Here is a 16,457-nt window from a genome sequence, read left to right on the forward strand (position 1 = left end):
TTAGCAAAAATCCATTATTTAAAGCATGTGCATTATGTCCACCCAAATTATGAGTTGCAAAAAATGCTACAGTCTACAAAACATTTTCAAGTTTATCACGACTCATTTAATGGAAATGATCATGAGCATGTTAAAAACTGTTCAAATCAATCATTCATCCCACTTTCTTCGCACAATTTCAATCAAACACATCAAATTTGTTCTGCAGATCTCAAAATATAGGGTTTATGTCATGGATTACCTATACTCCCTCCAGATTTCAAATTAGAAATTTAAAAATAATATTATATTTATCAGGCACATTTTTAATGAAAAGTAATCACATGTTCAAAGTTATGAAGCTGTTTAATGAAGTTCATTCATACCTCATGAGAGTTTTGTATTAAAAATCAGGGCAACTTTCATAAACCAAACACAGACCACAAGTCATTTGGATCTCTCTTTATGATATACATATAAAAACTTGTAACAATAAATAATACACAATGCATGTTTGTGTGAAACAATTATAAAAATACACAATACACAGCCAAAGATATGACAATGTTTAAGTACATGAACTAAATCACAAGTTGAAATTAACTGTACTTCATCTATGTGTCCAAAACATCAAGTTTTAAAAATATGAATTAGCTATTTAAGGACAATAGCAATTTTTCTTTGCCACTGCCCCATTAAAAATTTGTATGTCTCTAAGCATAATCAGAGCTAAGATGGCCAAGTTGGGGATACCAACCTGATGTAAATACATAAATTCAGTTTTCTTACCCCCAGCATAAACAAGGAAAAGACAATTCTCTCAGTAAATCAAGTTACTAGTTACAATTGAACCTGATAATATATTGATTTCGACCAAAATATTCTTTGAAGTAATTATTTAAATATGCTTTGATGAAAACCTATCTTATCCACTGACTGAGGTAAATATATCTATTATTTTTTATCTTATGCAAATCCACACAACTACAAAATTAAAATTTGGAAAATACTTCTCTCATTCAATGAAAATTTATACTCCCCAGTCAACCTCAACCTTATTTTCATTTCACAATAAAAATATTCCTCGGTTATAAAATTACTCATTTTTGGGATCACTTGAATTAGTTCATGTTTTAGATAGAAATTATGAAAACACAACACAAAAAACAGCGTAAGAGATGGTGTGAAAAAAGTATTTTGGCTCAGGAATTTCCCAAATTTCCCATCTCAACATACAAAATAAAACATTTAACTGTCAAGAATATAATAATAATGTATGGAATTTCTGCTATTGTGTATGAGCAATACAGTAATTACCTTGTAAGATGTGCTTCTTGTTAAATCTTTTAGGCTCTAATAACACTACTAGAAATGTTTCATTTAATACTGCACTGGTGTTTTTAGAAAGCCTAGGAGCACACTTAATTAGAAATTACTGGAAGATGGTTAATACTAATTGCTTCATCCAGAAACAAAGAGACTCCTTTCAATATCCACAATCACGCTTCAGTAGGAACCTGAAAGGTTATCTAAAATGAAAAATACCTTCAGAATCCAAAATTTGTACTTCTTTAGTAAAAATGAATAACACCTAGACAGAAGTCTCAGGAGGAACTTCTTCTGCCTTATTGGGGTTTGGTTCCTCTGCAAATTCCTCTTTCTCAACATCATTTTGACCACAGTTAGTCCCTACTAACTCCACGTTTTCTTCTATGGGCTCAAGTTCAACAAAGTCTCTCAGACCACCTATCCTACGCCAACCTCCTATGGACTCCATCTCCTCGGAAACTCGACCCACTCCCTCATTTCCCGTATCACTGCCAAATCCACCACCTACATTGACTTCAAGCTCTGGGATAGAAGAAGAGATCTCCCCATTACAATCCAACGGGACATCTCCACATGAGTTGTGCGCTGGTGACATGGACGGAACTGGTATAGCGGTGGAGGGGATGTGTGGCTGGAACAAAGGTGAGGACTCCGATGTGGAGCGTAATGAGTCGCCTTCTTTAATGGGAGGAAGAGGAAGGGAGAGGTGGGGTACATTAATGTGTTGCATTAGATCCTCTTTTGTCTTGGTGATTTCTGTCCCTGGGTCATCCAGTTCAAATTCCCTTTTTACTTCAGTTACCACTCCTGCTGTTTCATTGAACTCTGGGTCACCACCACTATCATTAAGCACAGGAAAAGCTTTATGAGAGATGGCGCCAGCACCATCCTCTTCATCACAAATAATTTGTTTCACAGGGGATTCAGTAAATGGGCAAGGTTGATTTGGAGCATCAGGTAGGTTAAGGCCTAATTTGTCTATGAATTCCAATTCTATATTCTGTCCCAATGACTTTGGAGAGCCATCCCTTAGGCTGACTGGCATGGAAATGGGGGAATCATTGGTATAAGAACCATTCACATTCCAACCTCCGGGACTGGAAGGCGGAGCTAAAATTGTTTGTATTGTATTACTAAACTGAATTTTAGGTGGGGAGCTTTCACCAAATTTTCTTCTTCTCTCATTATTGAGCTCCAATGAAACGCCTAAATTATTTTCGTTCATCTTTGCAACTATTGCTTCTAAGCCTTGCGAATCTTGAGCTTGCTTAGATTTAACAGGAAGAATTGTGGAATCTTCTTTGCTAGCTGCCATCTGTGCAATGCCCTTAGCCAGTTGGGAGGTGACACGTCCCTTTGGTACCGTAATAGGAGAGCTATGAAGAGTAGGAAGAGATGGAGCATGGGGTTCAAACACATGTTTCATAGGCATCTCACTTCTTTTTGGCACTATGATGCGGGCTGATGAGTGTGATAAACCTTGTCCAATGGCTCCCAAAGACTGACCAATTAGTAAAGCATCTGCACTGGCTTTCCCATTACCAGCCCACGTTTCTGTTGGCTGCAAACTGTAGTAAAACAAAATTAAGAAAATCAGGGTAAGAATATACATTTCACATTTGGTAGATGCATAATTTTATTGCATTTTCCACAGTGCATGAGTCAAATGATATTTCACTAAGAGGGTCAACTGGAATAAAATTCCCCATTTTTTTAATTATAAAATAACAAATAAATCTTTTCCATAAAAATTGCTAAAACATACAAGGAGGTATAGTTTTTTAATTATTATTACTATGAAAGAACCAAGGTATCTGGATAAAATTTATTTTGCACATTATTTAATTGATCCTTAGGTACACAATGTTGTAAATTATGGCTATTAATGTTGATTAGTTTTGTTAGAACATTGCTTGTATTGAGAAAGTTGATGACAGCCCTAACTTCACACGTGGAAGCATTTTCAAGTTTTTCAAACATTAATAAACACTCATAAAAACAATGACAGCATTACCAAATTTCACAGCAAGTTAGTAGAAAAACAACTGAAGGTGTATGAGATTGAGTGGTGACTACTTGCATCACAAAAGGTCCTCACAGTGCTAACAGGTACTCCTTTCCAGATGATTCCAGTATCTTGGTTGAAATTGGTCCTAATTTTATTCTTTAACCACCCAGTTTCAAAAATTGGTTATCATTTCCACATGCAAATACTTAACCTGCTGAAAAATCCAGCAAGTCTAATTCACACACCAATATAATAACTCTAACAGATATTTTCTTGGTTGTAAAGCCTCCATAAAAATGGAGATTAATTGGCAAACTAACTGATTTAAACAATAATTTTCCCTATTCACAGTTCATGGCCACAATACTTCCTGGCCCATAAGTCACACCCTAATTTTTCAGGCCCGAATTCAGAAAAATATTTGAATCAGTAGAAAAGATCAAATTATTTTTACGTTAACACTTAATATGAAGAAAAGATGTATCAGTACACATCAGTTCAGTTAATGCATGGTTAATTCATCCTGTGAATTAAAGACAGTAACTTATACAATAAGTATCCAATAAAATAAATATGAACTTATCTTAACTGCAGCAAAAATAAACTATTCTTTACATTAAATGGCCCTCAAAAACAAAGATTTTTTCACAATTCAAATTTAAGCCAATGGATTCTTTCTTATTACAAAGTACACTTAAACATCAGCTTATCTTTGGCCATATCTTCAGTAGATAGCTTATTCATTTCAGAAGTATTTTCTTCTCATAAGTAGAATGGGCAAAAATAGTGGTTTTTACCAAAATCCCAGAAACTTTTGACTTAAATCAGGAGACAGTGTAACCATTGCAACCAATTTTCTTGTACGATGAAAGACTGCCAAGTGCTAATAACAGTTTCCCCTTTCCAATTGGATCATTTCAAACCTTTTCCTGGTTTCTCAAGTTACCTTGAAGACATCTGTTTGAGCAAATTAAATTCATAATTTCAATCACTCACCTTTCTCGTTCCTGAATGTTTGGAACAAAATTCATTCTTCTTTCATGTTTCTCCAATTCTTGATCAGATGGTATATTATTTGTCACTGGAGTCTCAATTACTACAGCAGGCGATGAAGCAACAGTTGTAGTGCTTCCTAAGCCTTAAGGGTTTCATTAAGGAAAGATAAAAAATAGATACTAGTCAGTATCTCAATTTGAACAGATTAATTTAATAATACAAATCAAATATTACTCCTAAGTTTGTAATTGAAAAATTGTACTTAAATAATGCTTTGCATTCAGTTGGGTGACCATCCATTCTCTAGATTCCTATTCCAGAATAGATCTTGAGTTTTATAATAAACATGCCATTTTGAACTTTACCCAATTTTTAACCATGCATGAATCAACTATTATCTCTGTGCATTCCAATATAATATTACCCAAGTCAGACCTATTACCATTTTTGTTTATTTATACCGAGAGGGCCTCCAATGTGATGGCCTATACCAAACATAAACTGGTGTAACAACTAAAACAAATATCATTCATCCTAACTGGAAAGTTTTAATTTGGATATAACATTCTTACTTAATCTAAAAAATTCATTTTCCCTAATTTTGGAAGATATTGTGTAGTTCTTGATTTCTCAAGCTTTTTCCAAACTGAGCACACATATAATCTATATGCAATCTTCTGTAACTGAATATGAAATGAATAGTGCAAAAGGAATGGAACTGCAACATTCATTTTGCAATTGCTACAAAATATTTGAATGCAGATGCATGGAATAATGAAGTGATGGTAAAATTTGAGACATTATTTTGGGATAGAAACTGCATCACTAACTCAAATGTTGAACTTTGGTAAAAACAAGGCATATTTTTCAATGAAACCCTATTTTTTCAGCTATCCTTAAATGCACGGAAGATACAGTAAAAATTCTTGAATGTCCACTGATTACCCCATTTAAAAAGTTCCTGTTATGCTCATACTTAACGTGCCTGGATCTAGGGTAATATGAGTAATCTGTACTACCCCAGATTTCCTCACTCTGACCAGAGAAGCAAAATTCACACCAGTAAACTACTGCATACACCACAATCTCTAGCATTCCATCCCAATAGCACACACACTGCTGCTCTTAACTTCACCTCTTACCCTTGCTTTCGTAAATGACTACACACCCCTTCTGGCCTTCAGTCCTTACTGTATTACTATAATAACCCATTGACCATGCACACCCTTCTTTCCCCCATTATTATCACTGATAAAGAGGATGTACGAGGCCTGTGCAATAAATGCTTTAATGGTGTAATCTGGCTTTAATGACACAGGCTATAGCTATAGGACCCATTAGCAGCGCTAGTTGCCTGAGACCCAATGAGCCATCTGTGCTTGGCAGATCATCAAGCTGTGTGTATGGTACCAGTTATGTTAGTTTCTGTTGTCCTTGTTTTTACTGATTGTTGAAAATGGAAATTGACGACATCACGGAGCAATGAATCAACATCCAGTTTTTAGGTCAAGTGCAGTAAAATTTATGAAGAAATTATTGAAATGTTGACAGCTGTTTCAGGCGATAGTGCTCTGAAGAAAACATCCATTTTCAAGTGGATTAAGCGTTTTAAGTATGGCCGACAAAACACCATGGATGATGCAAGGCCGGGACGACCTTCTACCACCTGTGTTGACAACATCATTGATTGTGTGCGGTCCCTTGTCCTTACCAAATGTTAAAAAACTGTCTGACTGACAGCTGATGAACTGAATTTGGGAAAATCAACAGTGCACACTATTTTAACTGAACATGATGGATGGATCCTTCACCATAGCAATGCACCTGCACATTCAGCATTGATTATTCACCAGTTTCTGGCAAAAAAATTCAATCACCATCCTTGTCCATCCTCCTTATTCACCAGATCTCACCCCCTGCGACTTATTCCTATTCCCAAAATGCAAAAATCTGATGAAGGGACATTACTAGGAAGATGTGGACACAATAAAGCAAGATTTGGCGAGAAAACTTAAAAGCCAAACTGCTGAGGACTTCCAAGGGTGATTCAAACAGTGGAAAAGAAGATGGAATAAGTGCATAGCAACGATGGAGAGTACTTTGAAGGGGACAAAATCGATGCAGACTAAATTTTGCATAACTAAGTTTTTATGGCCTCAGTTCGCATATTTATTGGACAGAGTCTTATGCCTTACAGCAGTCAAAGACCCTCACTTATCTCTTTCCACTTCTCTGAAGTTCCCAGCAGTGGTTGAATCAACCCCCTCTTTGCCTCCTGAGCTCTAAAGCACAGTATGAGATCAGAGGGGGGTTGGTAATTAAGGCCATTAGTTACTAGCTATCACTACCCTTTCACCAATACTTCAGGTTTTCTTTAAGCTTATGTGCATATTATTCATTGGTTAAAATGAAAAGTTTTGAATTTGCTTTGTGAATATAAGTGTAACAATTTGCAGACTTTTATGGAAAGAGAAAAGCTGAACTAAATAAATAGGAAATCATGCAGCAATAAAGAGGGTATGATGAGCTGGAATCTATGTTTCTATATACGAGTGGAAGAAGAAGTAATTGTGAAATTAATGCTTCAGATAGCAGCAAGGGCTGCGGATTTAGGGAGGAGAGGAAAGATTACAACTAGATTCCTTGAGGAATATATGAGCAATGATGGTAGTAATAATGAATTTTTTTTTTAATCCTTTTATAAATGTGATGACATTATAACTAGAAAACTTAAATGAATTGAAACTAAAGTTTATTTTAATAATAATTGCTATCTTAATTTATTAATTTAAATGATCATAAATGATATTTAGGGGTTGCGGTAGTCCAGTGGGTAGAGCGTTGGACTGCTGACTGGAGGGTCCCGGGTTCAATTCCCGGGCAAGGCACTCTAGACACCTGCAGCTCCACCCAAGCTGAAATGATTTTTCGGGTACCAGGTCTTCCTGGGAAACCATAACTGGGAAGGGGACTGGCCCCCTACCCTAATGTGTAAATTTTCACACGCCGTATAGGGCTTAGTACTGGGTGATCTCTACCATCACCTACTAAACCGACCTTCAGGTTGATTACTGTGTTTGTGGTTTTTTTATATGATATTTAATTCATCCAGAAAAAGCAACTTTGGAAAAAATGTTTTATTAAGTCTGAGTTCACCTTCCTATGACTTCATAACCTGGTAAGCATTTGTGAAAATGCTTCAATGCATTTAACTTCAGCTTATATTTTTTGTTTTTTGTCGTTGGACATACACAGAAATTTTAATATGTTTCAGTATTTTTTTACGATCACTCATTGTAATTAATAAGTAATATATTTCCCATGTGGAGTTCCAAAATATAGCATGGGAGATTGGGTTTACCTGAGAAAAACTAATTTAAAGAAGTAAAATGAAAACATAATAATTTAACTTTGGATAAAATGCTAAGCACATTCCAAATCTTTACATATTAAGCCTGTTCAAAAAGTATCGCAAATTTTGAATTTTTGTGGGTTGCGTGAATTTGATTTTCGAGTAATGGTAGTAGCATTTAGGGGAGGCGACCGACAGCTGAGGCCATTTGCGCCATTAGGGATGGACAGGAAAGGATGAAGGATGGAGAGAAACCCGGCATCGGCATTAGCCTACTCTTTACCAAAGGCACTAAGGGGTACGCAGCTTAACATCCCATCCGACAGACGTCGTACTCACTCAAAGTGCCCTCCACAAAGCACCTCAAGCAGGGATCGAGATACCTCTGAAAAATATTCAACACCGCCGGGCTTTGAACCCGGGCCCTCTTCGATTTTCTTGTGACATTATGTTAGTACTTATGTCTCTCACTTATGCCGAAAAGTACGACCATTCTGAATCTTCAGTTAATTGTTGACAGCTGTTTAGCTTCGACGTGTTGTGGCTTGTCTTTGATTTTTGCCTGTTCCAAAAAATGGATCAAAGAATCTGTATCAAATTTTGTAAGAAAAATGAAATTACCGTATTTTCCCATTGATAACACGCACCTTATGTATAATATGCACACAGAACTTTGTAGTTATCATGAATTTGTACAGATACCGCATGCCCAGAGCTTCATAGCTATCTTGAATGTGTATAGTTGCATCTGTATATTTGTATGCGCATATACGTATGTATATATGTATATATATTACGTACGCGCATGAATATTATATAAGCGCTTAAAAATTATATACAATGGGAGATAAAAATATGTCTATATCCATAGACTAATAGATTGTAACAACCACTGAATGCATGAAATCTTAATTGCCTGAGGCTATATCTACCGAAAGTATACAGATGATTGACATTAAATTTAAACAACAGAAGGATCAAAAAATAAACAATATATACAAGCCAAGCTTTTTTGCTATGATTCGTAAATCAAAATTAGACATAGGTTTGTGTGCCCTTTAATTTGCTATATAAATTATCTTTCAGCAAATCAAATATAAAAAACATATGAGAATGAATGAAATAGAATTTTCTTGTTTTGTTTGCTTTACTTTGCTTTGTTAGTATCGACACTAAGCTGTTCTAAACACCCTCCAGGTTCTATGAAAGTGCTGCCTACATATTGATTGTTTCAAACCTGAATTGAGTTGAGCTTTCATAATTTAGAATTTTCTCAAGAAAATTACCCATGGAGAAGAAAATCGTTTACAGCAATGTTTAAGCTAGAAGTCATCAATTTTGCGAAAAGGAAAGGAAATTGCGAGGCCGCCAAAATTTATCCATTATTAAATCTTTTATATCAAAGTAAGGTTCTAGTTGGGAAAATTGGATGATGTCAGGTATGAAAGACTACACAGAATCGGGAAGGATTAAAAGAGTGTCTTATGAAGAAATAAGCCAGTGGATCCTGGAAAGTTGGCAGGGTGTCAGAGTGACTTGTGCAAAAAATGAAATTGAAAAACTTAAGGCAATAATACAACACCAGTGCTAGAAGATGAGGAAGAGGTTAACTTCGGAGAGTGAACTCGTTGATGAGCCTGAAGAGATACTAAATGCGCTTAATGCCTTTAATTGTGATTTAGGTGACTAATTTCTTCGATTTGAGTGATATACCTATCCTATCATATATTTATATGTACGCGTATACAATACGACATACTCAGCGTGTACGTGAAATACTATGCATTACAATAAAGAAGTACTACGTATTAGAATAAACGGAAGAATAGAAATTATATGTTTCTTCTTTTTCTCATGGATTAATGAGATGAAATAACTGCAACAGTAGCAGATCAGTATAAAATAGAATGTAATTAAAAAGGCATGCATCCAGACTAATTTATTTTCGCGAGACTCTTCTTTAAATTATTTTGTACACAGGTATGTAAATGTTTTGATTTTTTCAATTTTCATTACATAACGAGCGTCGTCATTTTTTCGATCATCTGAACATTTTTGTATAGATAACGCACGCGTTATCGATGGGAAAATACAGTTAGTACGCGGGCACATTCCAGATGTTGATTGTGGCATATGGAGAAGCTACCTTGGACCGAAGCAACGTTTATCAGCAGTAGAAAATGCTCTCTGAGGGCCGAGAATATGTGTATGACGAAGAGCATTCTGGATGCCCGAGCACATCAAAAACAGAAGAAAACATTGATGAAGTGATGAAAATAGCATTGGCCAATCGTCGAATCACCATTAGAGAAGGTCCTGAGGACCTAAACATGGCTCGAGCCATTCGATTTTTACCAATGATTTGGGCATGACATGGGTCGCCACAAAATTCTTACCAAAATTGCTCAATTTCGATCAAAAACAGCAACACTATGAAAAAATTGCTAATGAGGTATTGGACCCAAATCCGCTCCAGATGGTCATAACTGGTGACAAATCATGGGTTCATGGTTATGACGTGGAAACTCCAAATAAAAGCTGCAGCATGAGCCAAGACCGAAAAAAGCACGCCATGTTCGCTTGAATGTGAATGTTTTCCTCACAGTTTTCTTCGATTGCAGGGGCATGGTGCATCATGAGTTCTTGCCACAGGATATAACGGTAAATATTACCTGCAAATTATGCGCAATTTGCGTGAATCAATCTGCCACAAATGCCCGGATTTGTGGAAGAACAAAAATTGGCTTTTGCACCATGACAACGCCCCTGCTCACACATCGTTACATGTGTGACCAAAAACAACACACTAATGATGCCGCAGCTACCGTATTCCTTAGATCTGGCCCCCAGTGACTTTTTCTTGTTCTCAAAACTGAAGAGGCCCATGAAGGGACAATGCTATGCTACGATTGACAAGATAAAGACTGCATCGAAGGAGGAGCTGAACAAGATCACAAAAAGTTATTTTTTGGAGTGCTTCCAGGATTGGAAAAAACGTTGGCACAAGTGTATAATATCAAATGGGGATTACTTTGAAGGCGACAAAGTAGATATTCATGAATAAATAAATAATATTTGAAAAAACACAAGAGTCGTGATACTTTTTGAACACACCTCATACTCCCCTTCCACGATCTTGATGCTGTCAAAATAACAGTAAAGAATTTTCAGCTTTAAAGTTTAAGAAGATATGTATTTTTTAATGGGTTAGAATGCATCTAAAAAATATGCCTCAGGCATTGGAGATCTACTGGAGAGAGAAAACTAGTCAATTAGAATGTAAGGACAATCTGCTCTATCTAAACTGCAAGCAAAAATCAATGAAGGATGTTCACTACTTCAGAAATAAAGTCTGATTTAGTTTGACAATTTTAGAGCGAACAAATTATTGGTAAGACCCCAGCCAATATTCTTCAAATTTTACAGTCCTGTTAACTACCTTCTCCCATTACAACATCCTGTCTCACCATAATATACTCACATACATTTAAAATATTATATAAATATGAATCAATCACAGAGGGGTTTTTTGGTGGCCAATCTTTTCTAAACGTAATCATGTACCTAGAGTCACAGGATGTTCACGTGAAGTTAATGGCTATAACAGTAAAGATGTAAGAAGATCATGTGACATAGATAGTTAATTAAATTTTATCGAATCAAGACCAATTAATAGTGAAAATAAAAATTAAAATTAAAATAAAAATTAATTTTAAAAATTTGATTTTCTTTTTAATTAAAATAGCTTTTTCTCACGTCCAATTTTTTAGCACAAACACTTAAGATCTACATAACAGTTTCAGGCTTAACTTTGCGGAATTCCTTCATGATAAGGGTAGAAAAAGAAACTTTTCCCTTCCACATTAAGATTTAATACTTTACACGACCATAGTTTCGATGCTGTTTAAAGATCTACTTACCCTTGCTTTCAGCCAATGTATCCCAGCTTCCGTGATAAAATGATGTTTTTACTGAACTATCACTGATTAAGCTCATGTCATCAACGCCACCTTCTCCTCTCTTCAAAGATTCAGTTGGGCTTTTCCGGTTGGGATCTTGCACAGGGCTGTCTAATGCCTGAGTATAATAAAAAATGCCATAATTTTTTGATTTCTTTCCAAATAAAATCTTCCATGTCACCTTTAATTTTCATCCATAAAAAGGTATTTGAAGGCAGTGAATCATGTCTAAATGCAATGTTTTCAAAATGATTTGGTCATCAGAGGACTCTTAAAGATGATTGTGAGACAGGGATAGAATAAACTTAGTTTCCTTGAGGCAATTTTTTAAATATCTCTCAGGTAATCAAATTAAATAATATTGTACAAGAATAGTTTCAACAATGGCAATCCATGTGAAACTGGATAATCGCTGCATCAATATTTAAAAATAATTCAAAACGTGTACAAATTAAAATTTTTTTTTCTAATTCCTCACACATGCAATTTGTTTGAAGCTATCACAGATTAATTTTTAAAATATGCAAAAGAAAACTGATTTTAAAACTGGATGAGAGTAAAATAAAAAATATGTAGAGTAAGGTACAGATTAATATTTGGCATTTGGTATTTTATTATTTTTCCATTAATCCAATTGAGAAATGCCTCCATGGGTATAGGAATATAATTTTTTTTAGAAAGTTTGCTTTCCCACCATGAATTACTGTGCAATAAAGATGAACTTATTATTAGAAAGAAAAGGGCACACATTACCTCTTTGGATAGAGCAGCCTTTTTCTTCATTATGAGGAGTTTCTTCTTCGCAAACCAAATGCCATTGTCATCTTCATCCCCTCTATCATCATCTTCAAAATCATCATCATTCTCCATTTCATCATTTCTTGGCTCCTTGGTTGCACCCCTTGCTTTCCGTTTTTCCTTCAAAACCCATATTCTTTTACCCACTATCCTCTCCCCTTCACCTGGAGATGAAGCCACCGTTGATGGAGTTTCCTCGCCAGCTTCCTGCACGTTGTTCTCTTCTTTAGTCGTCTGATCCCCAGCTGTAGGCTCTGTACCTGACAGACGAGCTGAAAGCCTCCTTCTACCTTGCCTTTGGTGCTGATAGCTCCTTTTCCTCTGCCTCTGATGGGCATTTTGGATCTCATTTTCAGTTGAACCACACAATGATAAGTCCGACATTTTGAATATTTCATCCTAAACAAAGAAAATAGAATACATCACTCTGAATGAGAAACTGCTGAGGATGTGATATTACTATCCAATGGAAAAGCACATACAATTAAATTTGAATTAAATTAATTTATAATTTGAATTAAAACTTATGAACCTAATCATTTACATGTATTTAACAAGAGAAATACAGCAAAACCTCATTTATCAAGACTAAATAATGGATACGTCACATCATTTAAGAATTGAATTCGAGGAACACCAGGTTATAAGTCATGCATCTATTAGTTGCCATTACTGCACCTATGTCAGAATTACAGTGACATTTCATCTTAATGGAATTCTTTAATGAAAGCATTGCTGGTTAAGGGAAACTTTTTGGTAATGCCACCAAACACATATCACAAAGAGGTCAAATTGGCATCAAAATGAACTCCTATTCAGAAAAAACTCCAAGAACTGAAAATTAGAGAAACAACCCAATCCATTTAATTTTCCATTCTTGCTCCAAAACTTCCTGCCGTCTGCACATTTTTAACTGATGGTAGATGGTTGGAGTTACAAATACGTGCTCACAGGAAGTATTTTAAAAGCATAAAAATAAGCTGATAGGCAGGACGTATCATACACGTGGGTAACATTCATTAATAATTTCCTCTTCTTCAGTGAGCTAATAAGGTGGCAATGTAATCACAACTGTCCTGAAAAACTTTGAATTTGAATGTATCTCATGATATAGCAGAAGCTGTAATTTGACCAGCTTGACTCATTTAGAAGATGATTATGTCCTGGGATAAATTCAGAATTGGCTTTCTAAAGCATTGTCTACGTTAATTCATAACTCAGAACCTATACCACAGAAACACATACGAAATACAGTTCTTCACTTGAAAAGAAAGGATTCCTAATTTCTAATGGGTGGTTACACAGATTTCAAAATAAATGGCACTAAGCTGCTTTAAAAATGTCTATTTATCATTCTTGACATATTCTAATGCTAGGAAACTATTTTATGGGCATTCTCACTCAGTTAGTCAGTAAGCTGTACACCACTGTCGGTTATAATGCTGGTCGCAAAAACTGGTTAAAAAAAACTGGTTGCAAACCAGCTATTTTCCCTATATCTCATAATGGTGTTATTCATTATCCAACATGCAAATCACCATGTGTGCAATGAGCACAGAATCTAAGATCAAAATGAAAGAAAAAAGAGAACTAAATACAAATGCAGAAACCCACCTGAAAATCTGCAGTGTTCTCTCTGTTTATAGAGGTACGAGAATTGGCTTGAGAACAGCTGACTCTTGATATACTTCTACCAAATGGTCCTCTTCTGTGGCTTCTCAGGGATGCATTACTTCCAAGGTGGCTCCCTAAAATATGTTGTAAAATGATGTATTATAACAATGTAAATATACAGTTAACTCTCAAAACACTGATTAGTGAATTTTCTGTTGCACGGATTGACTCATTTTTGCTAAGTCAATGTCTTCCAGGTTGTTAATACAGTAGAACCTTACTGTACCAGGGTAATCCATTCTCCAATCTTCCCCGTAAAGTGAAATACTTGTTCATTGAAATAACTTTTCGCATATAAATTAATGAAAAATATGATAACGTGTTCCAGACCAAAAAAAATTATGAACTACATTTATTCCAAAAAAATTATACACACATTATTTAGGAATGTGGATCATGTTTATCTTTTCTTCTACCACAGAATGAAGCAACTAGGAATGAAAACTCAAATTGACAAAAAAAAGAATCCAAATAAAGATTATTATTTATGCTACATACCTAATTCCTTTTTACTAGAAAGCTGTCTAGAGACATTTGTTTTTGCTGACACTTTAAAATTGTGTAAAAATGCAACTCAGAATTATCAAAAAAAAATTTCTGGCATGACTATTAGTAGGGCGATGTATCGCCAGCATAGTACAATACAACAGTTTCCCATGCCCTACACATCATCATTTAGCAAGCTGTTTTGGACTTAAAATTTCTTAAAGGTTCGTGATGTTTCTGAATGTTAAGGGGTTAAATTTTTAAATCTCAGCTTACAATGGCACAAAGTTGCAGCATGAGAGGGCCTTTCATCAGCTTGAGGCCGGGCTATGCAGCATTCCCTTCAACTGTCACTTGTACAAATATAGGTACATGCATAGGTTCATTTTGGCATCTTCTTCCAGAAGAGACCTGTCTCATCACAATTGAAAACCTTTAGTGGCAGGCAACCCTCAGAATCTACGAGCTTCTTGAAGTCAGTTCTCTACCACCTTTGAGTTACAGCTTGCTCCTTCACCATGACTCTGCAGATGCTGGTTCTTCTCGTGAACTTCTAGAACTACGCAAGGCTCCCCTTAAATACTCCTTCAGATGCTGATGATCCTGACATCTTCTAAACGAGGTCGACAGATATCACTTTCCCCTTCTCACAAATGATAATTCTAGTTAATAGTGTCACATTCCAATTACTTTTCATCTATCCATATTAGGTGCAACCTGTCAACATTATTGAGAATACATAAAAATTGCATAGATATTCTAGCCACTCTCTATGAAGAATCTTTCTCCTAACTCTTGTCCTTGTTTTAGAAGAAAATTTAAATTGTTGATGTCGAACGATTGTTAATGTGCCTACTAGACCATCTATGCTCACCCCTTGCTCCCGATTTTCAATGATTTTACTTTTCATATCTACGGTTATTTTTATTCTCTTATGACTGTCTTCTCATGGATTTTTTTTCGAGGACATCTTTAAAATTTTGCTCAAAATATGAAAAAATTGGCAAAAAAAGAACACAAATAATATGTCTGAACACAAGTTTGGAAAAAAATATGTGATCACTAGTGACACTAAGATGCTAGCGGAATGAGTGCTAAAGACAAACTGAAGTAGCAGGCATGCAATCATTCCAGGAATTCCTCTCTCCTCATCATTTGTTATGCAAAAATTTTTGCTCATTAAGCAAGCCAATTTCGGGACCAATATTTTTGCTTGTTATGCAAATTACTTTCTATGCAAGGTTCCACTGTGTTAAAAAAATAAAGGGCTATTATAATTTTTTCTATATTAGTAGGGATTTCAAAACTTGTTGCATGCAATTCAAATATATTAATCGGAAACTTTCTTCTGTGTCAGGGAAAATACATTCTTCACTTAAAAACAGAATTGCAAGGCAAGCATTATTATCCAGCTATAGCTATAGTATATAAATACTACGAGGGTCATCCGGAAAGTAGTACCCGTTCGTGAAATAAAGACACAAAAGTAAATATTAACAAACATAAAAAATTTTATTTGAAAGAGGATACTTTAAACTACTTCTCAACATAATCTCCAAGCAAATTAAGGCATTTGTCATAACGTGTGACAAGTTTCTGTATTCCTGCTGCATAGTCCTTCGCCGCCAGCTCATTGAGATACGCGAGGGACCCATCTTGCACAAATTTTTGCATAATGCAGATGGTGTTTAACAATTTCATGAACAATTGTTCGAGAAACATTGGGAAAATGCTCACAGATGTCATCAATTGTGACGCGCCGATCGTTCCTCACGAATTCGTCAACTGAGCTCACCAGTTGGTCTGTAATGACAGACGGTCTCCCCGAACGCTCATCGTCGTGTGTGTTCCCCCTCCCCATGTTGAAGTTGCGACA

At 35.6% G+C, this 16,457-nt stretch overlaps 1 protein-coding gene across 2 annotated transcripts in view; it reads right to left on the bottom strand.

Annotated features, from left to right (window-relative positions):
* Positions 1-398: 398 nt before the first annotated feature.
* Positions 399-16,457, bottom strand: part of LOC139692341 (uncharacterized) — a 103,814-nt gene continuing 87,755 nt past the window's right edge. For both annotated transcript variants that reach the window (XM_071590464.1, XM_071590465.1), the window contains 5 exons: positions 14,036-14,169; positions 12,377-12,820; positions 11,585-11,741; positions 4,313-4,454; positions 399-2,876 (listed from right to left, as the gene is read on the bottom strand). In XM_071590464.1, the coding sequence (XP_071446565.1) occupies positions 1,571-2,876; positions 4,313-4,454; positions 11,585-11,741; positions 12,377-12,820; positions 14,036-14,169 (2,183 nt within the window). In that variant the 3' untranslated portion in view covers positions 399-1,570. The remainder of the gene's footprint in view (positions 2,877-4,312; positions 4,455-11,584; positions 11,742-12,376; positions 12,821-14,035; positions 14,170-16,457) is intronic.

This window comes from Hetaerina americana, unplaced genomic scaffold (genome assembly GCF_022747635.1).
Source record: "Hetaerina americana unplaced genomic scaffold, ioHetAmer1.1.p SCAF_4, whole genome shotgun sequence".
NCBI lineage: Eukaryota > Metazoa > Arthropoda > Insecta > Odonata > Calopterygidae > Hetaerina > Hetaerina americana.